The sequence below is a fragment of the Marmota flaviventris genome, chromosome 14, assembly GCF_047511675.1.
Source record: "Marmota flaviventris isolate mMarFla1 chromosome 14, mMarFla1.hap1, whole genome shotgun sequence".
NCBI classification, from domain to species: Eukaryota; Metazoa; Chordata; class Mammalia; order Rodentia; family Sciuridae; genus Marmota; species Marmota flaviventris.
This window is the reverse complement of record NC_092511.1, coordinates 30,207,353-30,232,821: the sequence shown is the minus strand read 5'-3', so window position 1 is coordinate 30,232,821 and position 25,469 is coordinate 30,207,353. Positions and strand designations below refer to the sequence as shown.

General features: G+C 36.2%; 1 protein-coding gene across 2 annotated transcripts in view; it reads right to left on the bottom strand.

The window, feature by feature from the left end:
- Nucleotides 1-16,924, bottom strand: part of Hnrnpll (heterogeneous nuclear ribonucleoprotein L like) — a 39,185-nt gene extending 22,261 nt beyond the window's left edge. For both annotated transcript variants that reach the window (XM_027922893.2, XM_027922894.2), the window contains exons 1-3: nt 16,407-16,924; nt 7,033-7,151; nt 2,162-2,399 (exon numbers count right to left, since the gene is read on the bottom strand). In XM_027922893.2, coding sequence (XP_027778694.1) covers nt 2,162-2,399; nt 7,033-7,151; nt 16,407-16,595 — 546 coding nt within the window. In that variant the 5' untranslated portion in view covers nt 16,596-16,924. The remainder of the gene's footprint in view (nt 1-2,161; nt 2,400-7,032; nt 7,152-16,406) is intronic.
- Between the last annotated feature and the right edge of the window lie 8,545 nt (nt 16,925-25,469).

The window sequence follows — 25,469 nt, the reverse complement described above, 5'->3', positions numbered from 1 at the left end:
TGATTTTTTTTTTAAAAAATGCATGGTGTTGGAGATGGAGCCCAGGGCCTCCTCACACATGCTAGGGCAAAGTGCTCTACTACTATGCTATATCCTCAGCTCCTAAACTAATTTTTCAAAATTAGTTTAAAATTTTTTAATAAATTTCAAGTCATTTCCTCACCTATACAATATACCAACATTAGAGGAGTTCCAATGAAACATTTGAGAAGCAGTATGCCTATTTTATCTCATAAAAAAATAAATAATGAGAATTCATTTTAACAGTTGACTAAAATAACCTCTGGCCAAAACATAACTAATAAACCAAAACTGTAACTAATTGTTATTTTTCCAAATGCAACTCTGAAGTATTTAATATTATCATCAGTTGAATTATAATAATAAATACTTATTAAGGGAGGATTAGAACTCTGATATTCGTTTTAAGGGACAATAGCTCTAAAGACAAAAGGAAAATCATTCATATAGTGTTGTATGTTACCAAACAAGATGCCCAAGTCATCTAAGAGAAATCTCAATACACACTGAGGAATAATTATTCAATTTTCAAGAAATTTCTAAGCAGTTGTAATTACACGGCTGTATTGTTAGGCACTAGGGATTTAAAAAAAAAAAAAATCAAAGTACATAATACCAAATTAGTTTTATTCTTTTTCCTTAAACACCAAATGCTATAAATATATGTATACTATTATTATATTAATATTTTTAAATACACAATGTCTAATTAAATGTAAAGAGTTATCTTATGCTTAGCTTTAAGTTCATGTCCCCACATCATATGCTCATGCTAGAAATCATACCAACTAAAGGTTCCCTCACTGTGATATTCTAGTTATTATAAAAATCAAGGGTCACTGTCACTAGTTTACTATGAAACAAACTTGATTATTAAGAATTCAACTGGTTCAGCCACCATTTGACCCAGCTATTCCTCTTATTGGACTATATTCAAAGGACCTAAAATAGCATACTACAGGGACACAGCCACATCAATGTTTATAGCGGCACAACTCAAAATAGCTAAACTGTGGGGCCAAACTAGATGCCCTTCAGTGGGTGAATGGATAAAAAAATGTGGCATTTATACACAATGGAATATTACTCAGCACTAAAAAAGAACAAAATCAGGCATTTGCAGGTAAATGGATGGTGTCAGAGAAGATTATGCTAAGTAAAGTTAGCCAATCCCCAAAGCAAATGCCAAATGTTTTCTCTGATATAAGGGGGAAGACTCAAAGTGGGATAGGGAGGGAGAGCATGGGAGGAAGATTATTTCTAGATAGGGAAGAGGGGTGGGAGGGAAAGGGAGGGGGAAGTGGAATAGCAAGGATGGGGGAATATGATGGTCATCATTATACAAAATGCATGTATGAAGATTTGAATTTGGTGTCAACATATACAAGCAGAGATATAAAAAATTGTGGTATGTGTATTAAGAATTGTAATACAAAAAAAAAGTACATGTATGATGGCATAATTCAGCGTGAACATATATATACACAGAGTTACGAAAAATTGTGCTGTATATGGGTAATAATGAGTGTAATGCATTCAACTGGTTCAGGACATGAATCCTTTTTAAAAATTCTACTAATAATTATACCTTTTAAAAGGATTACAGGGGGGCTAGGGCTGTGGCTCAGTGGTAGAGCACTTGCCTTTCACATGTGAGGCACTGGGTTCAATCCTCAGCACCATAGTAAAAAAAAAAAATGTAATAATAATAAAAGGATCACAGGGAGTTTTGAGTAAATCAAAGTAAGTCAATGATAGCTTGTTAAAAACCTATCTCAAAATAACACAATTATGTGCATCTTACTGTATTACTGTCATTACCTGGTAGATGCTCTTATACATATTCTAGCATATGAGTAAAAGAGATTTCCTGGACCATTTCCAGCAAGTCTATTTATAATCCCATATTATTGGAAACAAAACTGATACATGATAAGTAATAAAAAATTTTAATGTGCCTATTTAATTATGACAACTGTGCTTCTGATCTTTTTGGCTTCAGTGCTATTTTTTCTCTGTTCACTAAACTTGATAGTTAAAAAAATTAATATTAATAATTTTAAAAACGATTTTAAAATATCTAGCTGGCTGATAAGAAAAATACAGGTTAATCACTGTAGAGGCAATTTGTCATACATACCACTGTAATTGGATAAAGAGGATTCTGAATTGACAGCAAGAGAACTTTGTTGCCTCCTGATGGATCATCAGTATTTCCTGGCCGAGTGATCCTTTTACTTGTAGAATAGTTGAAAAAAGCCTGTTGGCCAGCAATGTACACAGGTTCATCTGCAGCAAATGTCACACATTCTTTGGCACTATCTATGTTTTCAAATTCCACAAGAGCCTGCCGTTTAAATGGCATCATCATCACATAGCTGAAAAGAAAAGTGATAAGGAAAAGAAGGGAAAAAATCCAAATATAACAAGTTCAATTAATATTACTTACTCAGTTAAGAACAGACTTTAACAAAAAATGTGGCAAATCATACCGATTAGTATTCTTTACTGTCTACATCCAACATAAGTCGACCCTTAATCATCCAAATTGTGGTATGCTAGGGAGATGGAATACATTTGAAGCTTGTCTCTCCAGGATAGAAAGCTTATCCATCTCTTGCCTTCCTCAAGCACAATTCCCTGTTACTAGTTACTAATGACACTATACAGTTTATTCTTCAGGCTACTACTCCCTAGCAAATATCAAGATAGAAAATATCAGGTTGACAGGCAGAACCTCTACTTAAATAGCAGAATTTACTACTACCACTCTTGGATTTTCCAAATAAGTGCGCACAATGGTAACAAAGAATTGACTACACTTTTCTTATTAAAAACAGAGCCAAAAAAAAAAAAAAAAAGCAACCTTAGACTGATAAAGGTTCACATAAATAATCTCCAGAATACTTTTAAACATCAAAAATCCATGAAAAAATATTCACTAGAATATAATAATCATGGCTGCCTAAGGGCAGGAGCATGAGGCATTTACTTTCATAATATATTCTTTGGAGGGGAATATATTTTAACACATGAAATGAATAATAAAGTGAAGAAAGAAAAATGAGAAATCACAGCACAACAGCGCAAACATGTTCTCTATTCACAGGAACAAGAACCTTAAAAATGTTTTAAAAAATAACTAAAAATCAACCATGCTTTTTAAAACAGCAGAGGACAGAGAAATCACATCAGGTCATTGACCTCACTGCTTTTAAATCACATATCCAGGACCTACAACTTCATTTTAAAAACTGACAAATAATAAGATATTAGTAAGAAACAGACCATCTACATTCCAGGAAATTATTCTCATAAATCAGTTTCCTCATTTACAAAATTTGGAGAACTGTTGTTAAGAGTAGAGTTACTACACAAAAACTGCTTAACTGAGTACCTGTTACACAGTAGGCCCTTAAAAGATAATTACCTTTTTTGGTACCAGGGATTGACCCAGGGAGCTTAACCACTGATCCACATCCCAAGCCCAATTACCATATTTTACACAGACCTTGCCTCATTCATCTTTACATATTCAGAGGCTAAAAACAGAGCCCAGCACACAACAGGTATTTAATCAATATTTGTTGGTCTAGGAGGCTTGTTAGTTATACCCACCCACATTATTCAAAATTAAAGAAGTATATATACTGAAATAGTAACGCCAAGGACTTGGAAGATTTATCAACCATAAATGCAAAATATAAATCCCAAGAGAGAAAACATTACTTTTAGAAAGACTCCTCAGTGAAATTCTAAAGTCTTGCACAAGAAAAACAGAAAACCCTGGAATTAGATCTATGCTAAAGAAATTGTCTCAAGGAGAATGTATGTTCTTTTCCAAAAAAAAAAGATCAGTTTAATATATAAGTTATATTACCAAGAAAATATGTTAATAATGCCCCTCAACAGAAAAATTATAAAGGCACAAAAAAATTATTGGCTTAATATAGACTTGATCATAATAAAACTGCTCTCTATAACTAAAAGAAGTAAACTAAGCACAAAAAGTGAAAAAGGTTACCCAAAAAAGTGGCATTATATGAAGATAGAAAAGGGGAAAATTTAAATATTACAGACATTTTAGCATGTGCTTAAGTTTGCTGGTGCAAAATTTTAACAAATCTTAGAAAAGCAATATGAGATAAAGAATGAATGACCAAAGAGAAATGGAAGAGAAACAAAAAGGTTAAGGGCATAAAAGGTCAATGCTTTCAACTCCATACCTTGAAAACTGTTACTAACTTTTAAACAAAAATACAGAAGGCAACAAACTAGGTCCCGAAAATTTTGTCTTAACTAGCATAGGTCATCACTATACAACATCATTTCCTTTTTGACAGAGGAGAAGGGAGGGAAAAAAAGACAAAAATTTTTAAATATCCTTTTGGCTATAACAAACCTGCTATAATAGAAAAAAGACAAAAAGGTAAAAACACAGCAATTTTATTATTCTGACATAAAAAGTCTTAATATATTGTTATTCTGATGTTGCCAATTCTTATTTCCTATGCATCTAGTTTTTAGGTATAAACTTTATATTGAACTTGATAATTTACCCGACATGAGCAGTTTCTACAATCTTTATAATTTCACATTACAACTAAATAAACACATTAACGAATAGAGAAGTATGCCTATAATCCCAGCTGATCCAGAAGCTGAGACAGGAGGATCTCAAGTTTGAGGCCAGCCTCAGCATTTAAAGAGACTCTGTCTCAAAAAAAAAAAAAAACCACAACCCAGTACAGCCCCCTCCACACACACACACACACAAAAGGCTTTATAAATAGAGTAATTTTAAAGCAAAACTCCTACTCCTGATTGGAGCTGTTCACAGTTCTTTTCAGCTTTAACAGTCACCTTTTATTCAAGATTATTTCATTCAATTGACACTCCTCTTATACTTATTTATGTCAATTAAGCTCATATACACTAATTGGTTCTAACTATTTCATAACTTTTCTATCCACATAATACCAATCCTGAGGGCAGAATGATGTACTATACAAATTAAATGAGTGACATGCATATACATTGGACAGTACTAAGGATTCAGTATCAAATAGTCTAGAATCTAGAATGGGCCAGCCACCCAAGAAATGATTCAAGTTACTCAACTAATTAAACAGTTCTAATTCCTTAATCCCCTAAACTCGCATCATCATTCCAATTGACATCAAAATATGTAAATAGTTATTTCCCTACAGTTACCAACAAGTCATCAACCTGCTTTCTGATATCTGCCTGAATTTTTCCTGGCTTTAAGAAAGCTCCCTGTGTTTCTGGTTAGTTTTCTCTTTCTTTCTTTCTTTTTTTGTTACTGGGAACTGAACCCAGGGCCCTTACTAAGGTACATCCCCAGCCCTCCCTTTTTATTTTGAGCCATGGTCTCCCTAAGTCACTGAGGTTGAACTTGTGATCTTCCTGCCTCGGCCTCCTGAGTATTGAGATTACAGGCATGCACTACTACGCCTACCTAAGAAAGCCCTAACTTAAAAAAAACTCCAAATATATAAGGAGAGAGGGAAAACAAACCAGAGAGATCTGCATCTTTATAACTCCACAGGATAATATCCCACTTATACAATGATTAGAAGATGCTTAGAAAAGGATTAGTGTAGTGCCAATATATAAAATTGAAGGTCTGAGGAATTGACTTTAACATGTAACTCTTCAGAGTTAATTTCCAATATCAACTCCAAATGACAAAACTGATAGTCATTTTAGTGATACTTCAACATACAGGCGTTACCATTCCCATATGAGTTCTCAATTTACATCTCTAATAATAAACAATCTGTACAGCAGTTTTTGAAGTAAATAAATTGCACATAAAAGGTGTGCCAAGGTCTGGGGTTGTGGCTCAGTGGTAGAACGCTCGCCTAGCATGTGTGAGGCACTAGGTGCGATCCTTAGCACCAAATAAAAATAAATAAAGGTATTGTGTCCAACTACAACTTAAAAAAAATATTTATTTATTTATTTATTTAAAGGAAAAAAAGGTGTGCCAAGTCAGTCACCAAAAAAATCAATAAAATGATGCCTTGACGGAAGGTGTCACATAATGCTATATATCATTGATCACACACTTAATCTATTTATACATTACCCTTCCAATATTCAAAGTTTTCATAAAATATTTCACAAAATAGATTTTATCGCTAGGTGCAGCAGAGCACGCCTATAATTTCTTCTACTTGGGAGGCTGAGGAAGGAGAATCATAAGTTCAAGGCCAGCCGTAGAATGTTAAAAGAACTGGGCATGTACTTCAATGGAAGAATGCCTGCCTAGCATTAACAAGGTACTGCATTCAATCCCCAGAACCAGAAAAAAATAAAATTGTTAATAAAATTGAAGCAATCAAGCTGTCTCAGCAAATACAATGAAATTTCTCTATTTACATATTTCAACTTGGTCTGTGCCTTCAATGCCAATAACAAAAACCCCAAACACATTCATCAAGAAAAAAAATAATAAGGCTGAGATGTAGCTCAGTGGTCAAGTGCTTACCTGGAGTACATAAGAACCTAGGTTTGATCCCCAGCACAAGAAAAATTTAAAAATAAATCAATTCTAGATTATCTACACTAAGAAGAGAATAACAACCAGACATATTCCAAAAATAATTTAGAATTTGAGTGTCTACTTTTGGCAGCAGATTCACTTTTCTAATTATGTTTTCACTTAAAATTTTACATGCAACCTTGTTGAGAGATTGAGAAGTGATCATAGATCCACAATAATATACTTAGCATCACACCAGGAAGATTTAAAATAACAAGTCTAAGATTGAAGGATGTAGCTAAGTTGTCAAGCTTTTTCCTAGCATACAGAACGCCCTGGATTCATCCCCCAGCACTGAGGGGGGTGGGGAGAATTGATAACAAGCTTAAAAGGCTCCAAAGAAATACAGTCATAGGCAAATAATTCATACAGTGCAAAACAAACAAGCAAAGCTTATTCTACCATACTGTTTCCAACTTAAATGAAGTCCTTATTGTTCTTACCATATTGTCCCAAATTTTTCCAGAGCCTCCACCAGGTCTGCTTCCACCACGGATTCACAGAGCCCTCGAACATGGACAACAGGTGAAACAGAAACTTTATGATGACTTCCACCTGTCTCCTAAACAGAAAAAACAGTATCTAGTTAATAGTTAATAACTTTTCAGTCTAAATTGCATCTTTTATAGTAAACTCAACACTGTATTAAAAAGTAACATTAAAAATAAAATTCCAAAACCAAACTAAAATTCACAAGTTAGCAAAAGAACTTGAGAATAAAATCATTACCTGAATATTTGGCTTAAAATTTTAATTCCTAAAAAAGAGCATTTTATCTCAATAAAAAGTACAAAAAATATTTAATAACTTATTTCAAGGAAATCGCAAAAAAAATTTCAGCATACACACAAGGCAAGCTATGAATAGAAATTAATAGTCATAATTTTCTAAGTTTTACCTCCGTAAAATCAAAATTTCACAGTCCAAATGAAAAGTTATAATTAAAATTTTGTCCTTAATATATTATTACATACTTCATTTTTCCTGTAACATAGTAAATTTGTATAATCTTTTGCTCTTGTTTAATCGGTTACCTAGTTCCACTATATATTAACTTGAAGCTATTCACTTAGCACACATGACAATTTAAATATATAAGGTACCATATGTGCTGATTAACAGGGAATAATCAAAACTGCAGCCCTCCTGGGGTTTTAATGGAGTATTTTGTATATTTGAGTGTGTCTAGTAGGAATTCCCAAAATATATACAATTTTAAAGTTTATAATAAAATGCAGTATCTACAAGCATTACTTTGAAAATGCAAATAGGTCTCATTCACCGAATCCGAGTTCTATTAAGACAAAGATCTATATTACAAATGACACCAGGCACTTTTTTTCATCACCACTTCATATACAACTTCTGGATTCATACAACATAATCTATTAACTTTCATTTCTCCTATGAATAGACCAATCTAAAAGCACTGTTTTAAGAAAATTAACTCCTTTTAAAGCTACTTTAAAATACTTGACAATTTTACTTGTTTTGTACCAGACACACTTAACCACTGAGCCACATCCATAGCATTTTTAATTTTTTTAGTTTGAGACAGGGTCTCACTAAAGTACTTAGGGCTTCATTAAGTTGCTGAGGCTGGCTTTGAATTTGCAATCCTTCTGCCTTGTGTACCACCACACCCAGCTCCAATTCTACTTTCTACAAAGACTGTTAGGAAATATATAAAAATGGCAAGTGCTGCCAATAAAGAGAATGTCAGAGGATAAAGAAACTGATTTAAATACATAAAATATCACAGGACTACTCTTATGCTATTGTCAAATTCAACAAATAAATTCAGTCTTTTGCAAACACTAATTCAATCCTTGAAATTTCACTTAAATTTCTATGTTTGGTCTTTTCTATGGTTAAACAAATAGTCATTAAATGTCACTAAATTAGAAATTACTCATTCTGACTGTACCCTAGGTATACCAACACCCTCAAGTAATATTAATAAACAAGACTCTACAAGGTGAAACTCAACATCAGATATACTTTATCATCATTAAATTCTTAAATATATCCAGGAAGAGAGCACTAATAATATTTTCTTAATTTAGAGCATATCTTTAAATAACAAATTTAACTCTCAAAATAGATAGTAACTACAAATTATATCTAAGACAGTCATTTCTTGCAATTCTTAGAAATCAGCTGGCAAAGATAAAAGGACAATAAAAAACTATTGGCCTGGACTCTTCAAAAAGCTAGTATCAAAATATAGTGAAAAGAAGATTCTAGATTGAGACTAAGGAGACCAAACACCAAATGCAATAGTAAGACTTCATTTTACACTAAGTAAAAAATGCTATAGAAGATAAACAATGAAGAATTCTGAATACAGGTAGGACATTAGATTTATCTAATATAATATGTATGAAAACAGTTATGTAAAATAATATCCTTATTCTTAGGAATGTTGAAGTATTTAGGGATGAAGTAGCATGATGTCTGGAACCAATTTCAAATAGTTTGGGGTAGGAAGTATAAACACAGCTATGCAGATACAGATAGGTAAAAACCCTAAATGGCAAAATGTTCTTAAAAACTGCTGAATAAAGCTAGGGTTGCAGCTCAGTGGTAGAATGCTTGCCTAGCACATGTGAGATACTGCGTTCAATCCTCAGCACCATATAAAAATAAATAAATAAAGGTATTTTGTCCACCTACAACAAAGTATTCTTTTAAAAAACTGCGGAATAGCTGGGCGCAGTAGTACATTCCTGTAATCCCAGTGACTGAGGCAGGAGGATCCCCGAGTTCAAAGCCAGCCTCAGCAAAAGTGAGGTGCTGGGCCAGGGTTGTGGGTCAGTGGTAAAACGCTTGCCTAGCATGCATGAAGCACTGGGTTTGATTCCCAGCACATTAAAAAAATAAATAAACAAACAAAAAGTGAGGTGTTAAGCAACTCGGTGTGACCCAGTCTCTAAATAAAATACAAAAAACAGGACTAGGGATGTGGCTCATGGTCAAGTGCCCCTGAGTTCAACCCCAATACCCCAAAACAAAAACAAAACTGAATAAAAAGTTTAGGGGTATATGTAATAGAAGATTTTATATAGTAAAAAAGTTACCAAATTATGTAATACTTAAGACCTACAAAGAAGGCATTAAGAATATTAAAAAACCCCATGAGCCCACCACCTACTTTAATAAAACATTACTTATCAATTGATCACATCTCCTCCTCTTCCCTTCACATTATGGAGTAATCTCTATCCTGAATAGTGCTAAAAAAAGGTGACTACTTTTCAAAGTAGTCTTTCTCACACACACAAAAAAAGGGTTATAGAACCAATTTAAAAATCCCTCAAAAGAATTCATTTTAACATTACCAAAGTCATTTCCTAAAAGCTGGACGACATGGCAATGCTAATTACTCTGATATGGTACACTGCATACATGTACCAAATTATCACATTGTGCCCCATAAATATGTACAATTATTACATGATAAATTTTTTTTAAAAAAAGAATTTACAACATAAAAAAAAAAAACGGAAAATATTAAATGTAATCAACATGGTACTTGCGGAAAGATGTGATTTTTCTCAACCTCAAGGCAGAAGACATATCCTCACACCTTGTATTTTACTTATTCCCATTCAACAAATCTTCTATTCATGAGTTTATCTACTTTGATATTTCCCTAACTTGAAACTGTGTCCTCCTTTATTTAACAAAAAGTTTTCTAGTTCTTTCTGTATTAAAAAAATTTAAAACTCTAGGGTTGTTTCAAATGTAAAAGATATATTAAAGATGTCTTTTCAAACTATATTTATACTTTCCCCTCCAGATCATTTTTTGTGTCCCTCACCCCACCCCCACCCAAAATACTAGCATTCTTTTTAAATCACTATTTTCTCTTCTTGTATTATTTATACACTGGAGACAAGAAATCTAAAAAAATCACTGGGAAAGCCTATTTAATCTACCCTAAATTTACTTGTTATTTTTCATGATGCTGGGGAACCTAGGGCCTCTCTTACATGCTATCCCCAGACCGAAAATAACCTCTTTTAAGAATCATCCTATGCCATCTGATTCCTAAACTGGTAGATAACTCGGTATTACATATATACTATATACATAATAGTATTTCAGTCATTTTTTTCTCCAGCTTATGGAGTCATTTTTAAATCCTTTCTCATACAGAGTCCTTCTACTTCAAATGTTTAGGTATTTGGGTCTGCTGGTCTATTATGATCTATTATTTACCAGACTAGAAACAATATTCCAGGTGTACACCCAAAAAATGAAAGTATGCTTGCAATGTACATTTTTTTTCCCAATTGTATATCCCTTCTTTAAATAAATGAGTCAACTATAATGGAGGCATTATTTGGTTTCCACTATAGGATAGAGACAAAAACATCCAGCCCCTCAAAGGCCATCTCAAAGACAAACCAATAATACCAATCATAAGATCTAATTTTAACTGCTGCCGACTGAAGACCAGTCTCTACTGCAGACAAAAGAAGCTCAATAGAGTACAAACTAAGCTTCTATCTGAAAGAAAAGACAAGAATCCATTAACACGTCTTTGTAAGCAAGAACTAAATTCTAAACTCACAAAGGCTAGGCATAATGTCTTTAAAGCTTTTTTGTTTTCCCTATATCTCTGTGCATAACACATGCTCAAGAACTACTGAACATTTTTTTCTTCCTCCTGTATAGGATTTTAAAAGACTAACCTAAAATTCAGTACTTCATTCCCTGGCATCAAACACCCACAAACACAATGCTAAATGATAATCTAGCCTCAAGACAATCTATCATACTTTAAGAAAATTCTTCATAATCTACAATCCAATCTGTCTTTTGCTATTTCCCATCCAAAATGGCTTTTTTGAGTCAAAGACCAATATTCAAATCTTTGGACAATTACTGACTCAATGATCTTAGGATAGTTATATTACCTTTCTGTACCTCAATTGCTCTGCTAAAAAACAACAAAAACCCACAAATTCTTTATCATGCAAAACTACAATAAATAATTCAAACATAAAAAATGTCAAACAGTGCTCGATATAGCTATTGAACACTCAATAAATGATAGTTGGCACCCGCTATCTTCACCTACATTTCCATCTTCTAATCTTCTAATTATTTGCAATTTCTTAAATCACACCCCAGTTTACCCTTAAACTAAATATCCTCCAGATTCTCCTGTTACACTTATGAGTTGATTTTAAGTGCCTTCTCCATTCTAGTTATCTTTCTCTAGATACATTAGATTTCATCAATATAGTACCAAGAAATGAGTATTTCCACATGTGAGACTATTACCTCCCTCACTTCAGGCACTTATATAGGTCAGGACAAAATTTGCAAGGAGTGCTGTAAATATTAATTCATACTACATTTTAAGCTAATCTACATTTTTTTTCTTCCTAAATAATTTTATCTCTTTATTTGATTGTCTTCTCTTTCTAAAAAACAATGTAACAGACCCAAAATATAGAAAACTATCCAAGCTTTTAGGTACATTTAATCACACAACAAAATTAAAAAAAAAAAATGATTAATATATATATATTTTTAAAAAGCCTTTATTATTATTTGCTTAGATAGTAGAAATCATTTGGTTTTGCATATCTACAACTCCTTGCTCCTCCTGGTTAAAAAAAAAAAAAGGGGGAGGAGGGGGTGGTTGAGGATACAGCCTAATAGAAGAGATCACCTAGCATCAGTTGGGCCCCGAGTTCTGAGTTTGATATCCAGCAATACAATGTATACAACAAAAACCTCAACTCAATGTTATCCCACCAACATTTTTAATCACACAATCATGCCTCTCCAACTTCAGAGGAAGCCCAGCATTAAGGGAAGGAGGGCAGTCAAAAGTGGCCTCCCCAGAGGCACTGGACCACTGATCCCAAAGAGGATAAATAAGGACATTTAGAGAGAGAAAGGGTACTGTTTGCTAGCGTTAAGAATCTAAGTCTAGCTTAACCACCACAGAATAAAAACAGAACTGAATCACAAAAAGAGAATCAAGTCCTTATGACATCCAACCATGCCTGAAACTAATGCCATTATTTGGCTTTTCCAGTTGCGTGGGCCAAGAAATTCCCTATTCTCTCTTGTTTTTTGTTTTGTTTAAGCTCATCTGAGTTGTCACTGTGGTTGTATCTACAAGCCCTGAAAGTTGCATTTCAATTTCATAGAGGTTAAAAAGGCAATAAAGGCAGCAGCATCACAGATTTCTGGATAATGGGATATTATATCTCATCACTGAGAATGGCACCTGGCTCAGGGCAGGAGCTCAAGGACTACCGAGGCACTGGACCACTGAGCCACATCCCCAGCCCTATTTTGTATTTTATTTAGAGACACGGTCATACTGAGTTGCTTAGCGCCTCACCCGTTGCTAAGGCTGGCTTTCATCTCTTGATTCAATTACTAGTTTTTAATGGATTAAAAATAATACAGACCACCAAGTCTCAGGTTAAGTTAAAAAGCTTGTTGGCAACAAAGGGAAGATAACCTACCTTGGTTATGCTAACTGGCTCTATTAGCACTTTTTCTTTTTTTCCAATGTTGGGGATTGAACCTAAGGCTTTGAGCATGCTAATCTCACACTCTAATTCTGAGCCACACTCCCACCATCTGCTCTTTTCACTAGACATACTAACATGAAGAGATAAGTCATTTGTTAAAGCCAAAAGATAGTAAAACCTACTTTTCAACTCTTTCCCAAAACTAGCCCTAAAAACCCTCACTCTACTATAGCAACTAGAGGAAATAATGGACACTATTGCTACACACCTTCAAGTTATAGTATTTACCTTCAGGGGGTACACATTCTTAAGTATCCCAGTCCCCCAAAAGAGAACATAACTTGCCATGTTTGCTATTTTCGAAACTTCTATGGCAGTTAAGCCAACTAAATGATCTTATCCTATCTTCCATTCCATATTCGTCCAATGAGCGAGCCATCATAATAGTCCTATCATTTCTGTAATATACATTATGGAAGTGTTGTAGTATATCATGAATTCAAACTGGATTCTTTATGTAATGTATAATCCTTTATTTAGAAATCCTAGGAGCTATAATTTTATCTTGGCATTTTACTTGCAAGCCTATTTATTAAAAGTTGAGAAACTTAAAATTTTTACCTCATCAGCAAACAAATCACTCAATCTCTGCCGGTTAATTAGCAGAACGGAATGACTGAAAAACAGTCTCCAAAATAAATTAACACCATCCCAATTTATTCAACTGGCTTTTCCATGGGAAGCCCTAACATTTGGAGGTCAAGCATTAAGCAAATATTATTAATGCTTTAATTTTATAAAATTAAGAGGATACCAAAGAGTATTCAATAATATGATCTTGAAGTTCATGTCTGCTAAATTTAAGAACATTATTTACTCCACAAGAATAAAATAACTGCAATAAATGGCATGAACCTCCATAATCAAGCTTGTGAATTTAAAACCTTGGGAGTTTTTGCTGTATAAAAAATAAGTACCAAAGATTCAAATTTGAAAGGTGTTTTATTTCTTGTACTTAAAATACTTACTCTTATACACCTTCAAATATCAATTTACAAGATCAATTCATCTTCAAGTCTTTCTTAAATATTTACTTTCCTCTTTAAATTTTGTTAACATACTATTTAAACATTCACAGAAACTGAATTATGAACAGCCAAACAATGTAAATCTTTCAAAAGTCTTTGTATTTTACAAACTTCCAACTAGAATTGAAAAGATTGTCCATCAACATATCTAATCTGCATTTACTTTAACAGTTTGACCAAGGTATTTCTTCCATAGGCTGAAGGACCACCAAAGTTGGGCCAAACTCTCTTCAATTAGATGAATTACCATATTTTTGCAAGATGAAGCACTAGCTAGTGAACTTCTATCCAAGAATGCCTACTTTATAAGTTTCCATAGCTAGAATGGTAGAATGGTTATTAAAAAAAAAAAAAAAACCTCACAGGGGAAAACAATGTTTAAAAACAGGAGAAATAAGCCTCATTATATTCCACAGTACAGAATTAGTTCTAAAGTAAAACGAAAGCAACTCAATCTTTCCTAAGAAATTTAACAGCAGTGCGATTAACAAAAGCTAGAATTTATAACTCAGTCTACATACCTTAGTTTCTGCCTGGGTAATTTAAAACCTGCATTAAGTTCATTACTTAACTAAGTCTTCAGGTGAGGAAGGCATGTAGTTCAACTTTTAGTTTCAGACTAAGAAAACCCAGAGCAGTAATTAACTTCTTCAAGGTCACATAAATTGTATGCTAAGAGTCCTGACCCTCCTCAAGTCCTAGCTCAGTGCTATTTCCACTACTCCACTCAATTTAATATTATTCGCTTAACGTTTTATGTTTTCAAAAACAAATTTTTATAAACTGACTAAAGTGTATTCCAAGACACTTAAAGACATTTTATGGCGCTGCACAAAAACCCAACCAAGACTTTTGGCAAAAGAGATATACTGATTAAATGTACCTAAATATCCGTTACAACATTCCTATTTCCAACTTTCACACTAGTTGATTTTGAACGAAAACTTCCTGAGAAGAGTTTCCTTTTTTCACACTACAAAGTTATACTCTGAATATTTCAAATAGCTAGGTGCAAAATCAAAAAAAAAAAAAAAAAAAAAAAGAAAGAAAGAAAAAAGCTAAGGAAACGTTCTCAGAGGAAGAAAAAGTTCCTTTTTAAAATGTGGTGCAATCATATCTGTCACATTTCCGTGTTTGAGAACACTGGAGACTGCTGACCAGAATTTTTTTTACACAAGCTCCAAGGAAAAAAGCTTTAAAAGACTTCCAATTTGCCTCTTACAAAGGGTAAGGATAAAATCACTTTAATGTACTAAAATCACTTTAATGGACAACTTTGTAAGTTCCATTTAAAGTTTGGAATTAGTCACAATTGAAATATACTAAATGTTCGAAGAACATCTAAGTCATTAACACACTATAAGTGCACCAAAAAAGGGCAGAAACGTTTGCTTCGCTTTTGTTTCCTTAATAAAGTCTCCATCCAGCTGAAGCTGAGTACTTGCTGTAGATAATAAAATGGTTTGCACACTTCCTTCTGCTTCTAGACAACATTTCCCCCATCAAAGACAAGACTCTAGGAAAAGTGCTTAATAGACTGGAGTTCAGTTCCTCCTTTTGCGGGGCAAATTTGGAGTAAATTACTAATGAAAAGCTTAAAATTACTTAACAAGATTGGCTTTACTTTAAAGTAAGGGTGGACTAACACCTGCCAACACATTTTTGTAACCGAGCTATACTGAGCCATCATCACAAAACTGGGTAGCAAAGTATGCACGCCAGGCCTGCAAAGGTAAAAAAAAAAAAAAAAAAAATGTTTTAATGAAACCTTCAGGGGAAGTAAGTTGTGAGCGTGAAGGCGTAATTTGTCACTTAGTAGCTCTCTCCTCAGGACCGATGTGATGAGAGCCCTCCAGTGATGGTGCCCGGCGCGGAGATGCTGCGGCCAGAGGTCCCAGAGGCGGCCCACGCCAGAGTTTTAACCAACAAAGAGCAAGTCATGCTCCAAAGCCCACCGCAGCGGAAGCGACGTCCCCCACCCCACAACCCTCCAGGAGTTCAGAGCCGGGCAGCTGACTCCCGGCCGGGCCCGAGCTCGGGATGCGGGAAACAGGTAAAGGCAATAACACGAGTCCCAAGAGGGCCCGGCGCCGGTCCGCCGCGTCAGCGCAGCAGAAAAGGAAAACGCCGCGCGAGCGAGGCCCGTCCGGATCCCAGCCGCCCAGCCCTGCTTCCTCGGGAGCCGCCGGGCATGCAGGACGCGGCGCCGCGCTTTGTTACCGGTTGCGAGAAGCTCCGGCCGCCGCCGCCGCCATCGCCCCCGCCCCGGGGCGTCGCTTCGCGGCGGTTCTCTCCTTCCTCGGCCGAGTAGTCTATCTCCCCCTCCTCGGTCTTGAGGCGCTTGGCCTGGCTCTCGTACTCCCGGTCCTCCTCGTACGTCTCCCTGGGGGAGGAGGAGGAGGAGGACATGGCGGCGGCCGGAGGGACCAGCGGGAAAGCGGTGGGGGTGGCGCTGGAGTGCGGGCCTCAGATACTGCCGGCCAGTCCCCGCCGCGGGCAGCGTCTCTTCAGCTGCCGGGCCGTCCGCGGGGGGCGCGCGCCCTAAAGCCCGGTGGCTGAGAGCTCGGGCGGGCGGGCTGAGGGGGGAGCCCCGGGAGGAGGCTCCGGAGCGGCCGCTCCCCTTTATTACCGAGCCAGCATTCAGCCTCTCCCTTCTACTCGGTCTCCGCTCCCAGCCCCGGGGAGCGAACCTAAGGCTGGGGACGCGACCGTGGCTTCCGGTCTTCCCTCCTCCCCTAATCCGCTCCCCGCCGTCAAAGCCGAGCCTCCGCCCCGCCCTCACAGTCGCCGCGCAGGATCGAATTCAGCCGCAGCCCGCGGGAAGCGCCCCCCAACCGTGTCCCGCTCCTTATTGGCAGGAGAGATAGTCGACCTGGCTTTCAATTGGCTGGAAGACCTGTTCGTCAAAAGCCGTCCCCGGCCGGGCAGTGCCTAGCTCCCCACTCCTCCAGAATTCTTCGCCAGCCTGTGAGTCCTGGCAGCGCAACGGCCGCCGCGCGCCTCCCTGCAACCGTTGCGGCCCCGCGGCCGTTGGCGTTGTTACACTCTTGCTCCAGGGGAGGCGACCAGTGAATCTAGAGTGGCGACGAGGCGTGCGGTGGGGCCAAGGCTGAGGTTGTTAACCGCCCTCCCGCTAATTTAAATGCTTTTATTCTTTTTTTCAAAGGAGGATGAGGAAAACCTCTAAAATCCTGCACACATACCCTACACAGCAGCCCTAAAACTTAAGGGGATGAGGAGAGAAGAGGGTTTGAAAGCAAGAGTTTAGCCTTACCCTAGGTCGTGTGCAAAAACTGATAAAGTGCGTGGACGCTCAGTGCGGCAAATAGATTATTCGAGAAGAGCTGTAGACATTTACTGAGCGTCAGTCATCAGCGAGGAAGATGCTCCTCACAGGCGCCTGTCAATTGGATGGGTTATTTGTAATCTGAACCCTTTAATGACAGTGTCTCAGTCCTTGCCCATTTAAATGTTTTCAACTTCCCCTACAAAGTGCCATGCTCATCCTGATTCTTTTGTGGATGTTCTATTTATGATTTTCGAAAGATAAGGAAACCCTATCAATTTTTTTCTGTTGGTCCACAGTTCTCTTCCTCTGTGGACGGCCTCAAAATGAAGGCCTAATATATCTTTCAGGAGAGAAACTGGCAAAACTAAAGAAAAGTAATTTCTCTTGTGTTCTGTTGTCCCTCATTCCTAAATGTGGCCTTCTTTTCCTATTAGTGTGGATTGTTTCCTTCTCCAGTCTAATTCTTTCAGATACTTGAAAAAAAAAAGCTACTTATTGTTGAGAGTACTTTAACACACACTGTTTTGTACTTTATAATTTACATTGCTGATCATTTTAGAATGCAATTCCAAGCTTTTCCACAGCATTACACAGTTATAATCAAATTTGTGTGAGGCTACTGGTATATATTGACAAAATAGAACTAAAAAACAATTACAAATTTACTGTTTAAGATAAAGTGGGAGTAAACAGAAGTATTAAAGAGGGAGCTGTAGAGCTGGCCACAGATAAGGAAATGTTGTGGGCAAAAGTTCTGCAATGGTTTGAGAAAATACCAACAAGGGATACAGTTCGGTTTAAAATCTGTCTGGGTCGGTGGCACACATCTGTAATCCCAGCAACTCCAGAGGCTGAGGCAGGAGGATCCAAGTTCCAAGCCAGCCTCCGCAATTTAGCGAGGCCCTAAGCAATTTAGTGAGACTTGTCTCTAAATAAATAAGTAAATAAATAAGGGCTGGTAACGTGGTCTCAGCATCAAAGACCAAGAAAGAAGGATAAGTGCTTATCAAGGAAATTCCCTTGATATGGGGGTAAGGTATCTGTTCAGAAGATATTTTTATTTTGTTCAAAAAAGACTAGGGGTGTAGCTTAGTGGTAGAAGGTGTGCTTAGCATGGTTGAGACCCTGGATTCAATCCCCAGCACCAAATAATAGCAGCAACCACTTAAAATGGCCAAACCACTGACAGGGTCATGTCTATAAATTCTGACACAAACCTTCTACCAGAAACATTATTGTTACTCTGTCCATTATACAATTAAAGAAGACAGCCCAGGAAAGGTTAAGAAAGCTGTTTAGAGCTGCAGTTAGTAAACTAGAGAACCAGGATTGGAACCTACAGGATCTGATTGCAGAACCAATACTCTTCATCAAAAGAATGATGATTTAATATATTGTGCTTGTTGCTACCATGGGCATATTATCCTAATATAGTCATTTATCCTGATACTAACTCATTCACTAATTTCTACCGACAGTTCTAATTCTGGCAAGTGGTGACTACATTATACTTTTTACCATTTTTATTTGTGTAAGGAAATTCAATTCACTTCTATAGGATATTAAAACTATAATATACTGGTTTAGTATTTTTAAATTTAATTTCTGTAGAAAAGACCCAGAAATTAAGTGAAAGTGTCACCATTTTTTGATGGATATATTATTTGAGATGCAAATTGGAGGTTTTCATACCCAAACTCAATTTCTAATATTGCTACTATGGGGGGCAGGGTGCTGGGGATTGAACTCAGGGCTTTGTGCATACAAGGCAAGCACTCTACCAACTGAGCTATATTCTCAGCCCCAATATTGCTACTATTTTACTGAATGTACAACACTTTTCCTGCTTTAATTTCTGTAAAAGTCAAATAAAACCTTTACACCTTACTGTGAGCCACATTTCTAAAGGATCAGAGCCACAGAGGTGTGTTATGATTAAGACTACATATTTAACATGAAATCCAGCTATTCAAAAACGAACCAATTATTTCTATGAATTTTTGTGAAATCCAGAGTGCATTATTTCTGATGATACCACTTTCATTGTTCAACAGAAATCACCAAGAAAGAGCACAGTGGTCCATTGCTCAAAGAGTACTGTGGCTCTGTTGCTCCTTCTATTCAACCCACCTTTGGTTAGTTATGGTGAAAAACCACAGTTCCGGGAGGATGCACCCGGCAGGAAGTGCCTTGAGCACTATTAACTCAGCAGTGTAGTCAAGTGTAACCACAACTGCATAATCTTTGAGAGCTGCATATACATCTTTTTTTGGGGCCCCAACCTTCACAACATTTGGCCTATTTTTTAAAGTTGTAAAATATCTAAAAAAAATAAAATGGATTGTTCTTAGCAGTGCTCATACACCAGATAGTAACAGATATATTTCTTAACAGATAAGATAAATTCTTATCTTAGTCTTAGAAGTGATATTTAAATTGTTCTCACTTCTCACCCTGACTCATGTGAATTGATAGTACTTTTGATTTTAAAAAATAAATTGATGTAAAACTGATTCCTCTTTCCTAGTCTTTGATCCTGAGACTACTATAAAATAAAAGACAAAAGATGCTAAATGTAGCACATAACGTAGGTTATGTAGATCTCAGCTTTGGACCCTTTCCTATCTGGCAATGTCTTTGCATTCTGTATGTCAGGGGACATTTTAAAAAAACAGATCATATTTTACAAAATTGTATAATCGTTTCCCTTGTTCCTGTTTACTTTCCCAAACAGTGCAAAACTTTCTTCATCCTCACCCCTAAACCCAGAAAATCAATAGGCCATTTTTACTTAAAAACTGGACAAAAGTACATTACTTGTGCAGCCTCTCTTTACTAGCCACAATCAGCTATGGTTTGACCTTGACCTGTGCTGTACAATATAGTGGTCACCTGTCATATGTCATTATATAAAGCAATGAAATTTAAATAAAATTTCTAGTTCAGTGTCTGGATCACACTAATGATCAAGAGCCACATATATAAGTGGTGGCCACATTGGACAGGGTTAAACTGGACTATAGCACAGGGAATGGTGTAGCTCCTTCATCTTTGTATCTTCAGCACCTAGAACATTGCTTGGTACACACTAGGCACTGACTAGATGTTTGTTGATCTAAATTAACTTTCTTTTTATCTGGCTCCAAAAGAAACACATGAAACAAAGGATGTAAACTTAGCAAATTATGTCTCTGCAGGTGTCTTAGTTGCAAAGAACCACCCCAGTTGGTTTAAGCAAGAATTAAAGCACTTAAAGAAGAATTGAAAATGTTGATGGAGTAACTCTCAAAACCATGCCTCAGAACTAGAACCAAAAGAGCTGAACTCTTCCTCATTGAGAAGCCAATTTGATTTACTCCTCACTTTAATTTAAATGAGATTATTTTAAAATATAATTCCATTTTTCAAATAACTAAACAGATATGTCACCTTTTGTGTACTGGATATATCAAAATGTATATGATTTAAATTTTTAAGTCAACCCATTGTAATAAATATGATAGAAACATTTTAACAAAAGATTTCCTACTGTGGATATTATCAAAATTCCTTTACAAAGCAAGTAGGTTACTCTTTGACTTAGCTTTAATCACACCATTATAAGAAACTCAGTATTTACACTGAACTGAGGAATTAGGCAAACAAAAATTGTTTTCTTGAAAGATGCTACCATAAAATAACATATAAATTTAAAAATAAAGATGCTATAATAACCACTTGGTGTCAAAAACTGTGGGATAGAGTTACTATTATTACTAATTATAAATAATCAGAATTGTGTAGTCTTTTCTATGTACAAAACAGTGTCACATGTATTATCTTGCTTGATTCTCACAGATACCATATAGGGTAGACAGTAGACAGGGCAGGTTCTTACTATCTCCTTGGCAGATAAAGCTTAAAGGGACTAATTTTTTTGTCTCATAAATTCTCTTCTACTTTTCACTATAACTAGTAAAATCATATAAACTATCTGTGATGATGATATTGGAATTGGAACTCAGTTTTTCTGCCCTATTTGCATGTATCTATTTTTAAATAACTTATAATTTGTGTGAACTACAATTATTGTTTTATGCCTCTGGAAAAAAAATGTACCTCATCACCTCTTAATAAAAGTCCTTCAATCAATAAATATTTGCTAAAATATCAATGAATATATGAGTAGTTCTGAAAACAGAATAGACAATATCAGTAGAAGTTTATTTGCAAAGAACCACCCCAGTTGTTTTAAGCAAGAATTAAAGCACTTAAAGAAGAATTGAAAATGTTGATGGAGTAACTCTCAAAACCATGCCTCAGAACTAGAACCAAAAGAGCTGAACTCTTCCTCATTGACAAGCCAACAGCTGCAGCACTATAACGCCATAGCCATAGCCTGGAAGCCACCATGGTCCAGAAGCTGCCACTTCCAAGGCCAGCTCCAGAATAATCATATTGTACCAACTGCACAGGCAACATGGATGTACCATGCTTGCTTCCTTGTATTCACAAAACTGGTTAAGAACAAAAACACCCTTTCACATGCCTATCAGAAGAAATAGCCTTCCAGACTATACATAGACTCTTATAGTTGGAACCTAAGTATTTACATAATGGAGAGCTGCAAGAGTCTGGAGGGGGTACAATTTTGGCTTATCAGTCTCTATTGTGCAGGAAAGTAGTTGAAGAAGAATGAAATGGCTGTTGAGTGAATCCTCCTTATCCTCTGTGTTCACCTAAAGAAACTGAGTGTTTGGTTTAAGTAGATCACACATTCTGTTGTAACTTGTTTTTTGAGGTGTTTAAGACCAAGCTAGTCCAATTGACCTTGTTCCTATCTCTGTTAAGAGTGAGTTTTATCTCAGCTTGAAAGCAAAGTCTCTAAGATGGCTTCAGCTGTTCTGCCAATGACACCAGAACGACCAAAAGGAGGAGAAAGTTAAACTACGTGACTGTTTCCATAGTTGCAACTTTTCTGCAGGAAAGAAGGAAATCTTACAAAATGTTTGCAAATGTTTCTGCATGAATACCTTGTACATTTTCAGTTTAGACATAGAACTTTTGTTGTTGCTCCTGCAGATAGTAAGACAAAATCTGGACCTTTTAAACTAGATAGGGCAACAGTTCTACCTATTCAGATTTTGAGTTATTTTCACACATTTCAACTACTCCTCAAATCCCTTCTCTGCCTCATGCTTCCCAGCCCCATTGACCAGCTTAGGGGACACTAAGTGAGAAGAGAGTTTTGTAGCCACATGGAGGATAGTCCTACGTATACTATAGAGTGGGGCTCTGAAAGGTAAAGGCACTGCAAGGCTACTTTCAGAGAAGGAAAAGAAGGAAGCCCTCAGAAGAGGGAAAAAGGAGGAAGAAAGCAGACATTGCCAAAGACAAATTTCACCTACTTCACAAGTCTGTCTGTACCTGGTGTTGTAGCAAAGAGGGAAGCTTGCCTACTGGCTCCAGATTATCCAGCCTCCATCTTAAAGATTCAAATATAAATCAGAACAGAATTGAGTTAAAGAAGACAAGAGCTCTAGAAATGAAATGAGGCACCAGGTTTCCATAAATAGCTGTTGACTTTATTTACTTTCTGACATTTTAGAGGGATCTAGTTGTGATATGCCAGGCATCATAGTTCAGTTTGGAGACAGATTCAATGATTGATAATCCAGTTAACATCATTTATACCTTATGAAATAATTGATTCTCATTCTTAGCCTTCTACACCTATAAAATCTGACCCCCCATTCTGGTAAATCATGGAATCTCGGCTAGGCATAAAGCCACCCATCTAGAGACTACATTTTCCTACCTCTCTTGCAGCTATATGTGGCCATATGACAAAGGTTTTGACAATAGTGTACGAGTAGAAAATATGGTATATTTGCATAAGTTGCTTGAAAAAAAATTTACTTGCCCTTCACATTCTCTTCCTCCTTTCTACAAGCTGGAGTACTGATGTGTGCTGAAATAGCTTCTACCATGCACAACACTGTAAGGCATGGCCAGGTACCTGGATGCTTTCTATGGAATGTGACCACACCCCACCTAGACCACACACTCCCAGATGTTACATAATAGAGACAAACTTCTGCTTTGCTTGTACACCTTATTTTGAGATCTCTTGGTTATGACAGTTTCTAGTGTGCAGGTAACATGTCTATGGTAAGCCTCCAGGGAGTGGATCTGGATTGCTGGGAAACCACAGCTTGGCTTCTATATAGTCTCATATTTTCCATTTTTGTACCATACACACATATTCCCTAATTATTAAAAATTCATTGTCTAATTCATTAGTTAATTAATATCTTTGAATCCCTGTTAAATAAAACAACCATTGCGTCTAGTTAAAGAAGCTAGAACAAATTTGTTCTTTTTCATTAGACCAAATCCCACCCACTCCTCTCATCGTGCATGTGTATCTGAATATGACTTTTTTACACATAACATGCAGAGAATTTAAGCATTAATTAAATAGTCTTATGGGTTAAAAAAAAAAAAGAGTGGCTTTTTCATCCTGACTGAAAGAGCCAGACCCTGTGCCCCCAGACTCTTGTTATTTTACCACCCCTAGCAGATATTTCTAGCAGAGTCTGATAGCAAAAGTAAAAGTCTTTAGATCATTAGGTATAATAAAAACTATAAGAATCAATTTCAGTGTAGTGATTTTGGGGGAACACAAAGTTTCTTATGTTGTCATCTGCCCCAGTGAAGTCAATACATTCTGTTAGTCATTGTGTGTTTTTCTACTCCTACTCCTCTCTTTCCTTTCAACAAACACAATACACATTTTCAACCTGACCCTGAGGTGGAGACTGATACAAGGTGCTCTTATATTAAAGAAGGCTAAGGCAATTGTTACATCTCCTCACCCTCAGGCTTACATGACATTTCAAACAGCATGGGTAACATAAATGAGGGGTAAAGATATGTCCTTCCTGTGCCTGAAATCACACTATCTATTCAAAGAGCTAAAACTGGCCAGGTGTGTAATCCCAGCTACTCAGGAGGCTAAGGCAGGAGGATCCCAAATTTGAGGCCAACCTGGGCAACTTAGACCCTGTCTCAAAATAAAAAAGATATAGATCAGTGGTACAATGCCCCAGGGTTCAATGTCCAGTATAATATCATCATCATCATCATCAACATCATCATCATCATCATCATCATCAATAAAAACCGATAGCTATAATCCTCCCCCAGCACCATATTCTTCACTTAGAAAATTATAGCATTAGAAATATAATCACAGGCAGACTTTAATTCTGATAAACTGTTTATAATTGATGTGTTTTGCCAAAGTTAGTGTTTATAAGGCCTGTGCTACACCAACTATAAGAACCATACAAATAATAAGAAACTTTGTCAAAGTAATTTTACTTAGAAGAATTTGTTTATTCCAGACTGTTGTCGAAACCATAAGCATAACATCATCTCTGATATGAAGGGTAGAGGAATCATTAAATTATCAACTAGATTAGATGTACTAAGGAATAATTACAAGATTCTTGTAATAAACAATAATTTTTAATAACAACACAAAAACATTTGTGTGTGTGTGTGTTTATATAAGGGTTTTGGCACCACTGACATTTTGTACCAGATAATCTCTTGCTAAGAGCTGTACAATGTAGAATGTTTAACAGCCTTTGGACTCTACCCCCTAGTTTCCAGTAGCACCACCTATACCCAGTAGTATCAGTCAAAAATGTTTCCACACTTCCACTTCATCTATGTAAAATGCATGTGTGTATGGACAAAGCTGGAAGGAAATTTGGAAAAATTTAAAAGAACATTTTAGCTAAGATGATAAAATTATTCTTTTAAGAAGTCTCCTTCTATTTTTTACAATAGTAATATTAAGTGAGTTAAAATAAAACCTGAGTACTGTTTTGATTCATGAACTCTTCTGAGGAGTTTTAATCTTTAAAGATTGCTACATGTTTTCATTATTAAAAATGATTTTTATCTTCCCACTATAATATCATCAAATTTTATTTAGATGATTG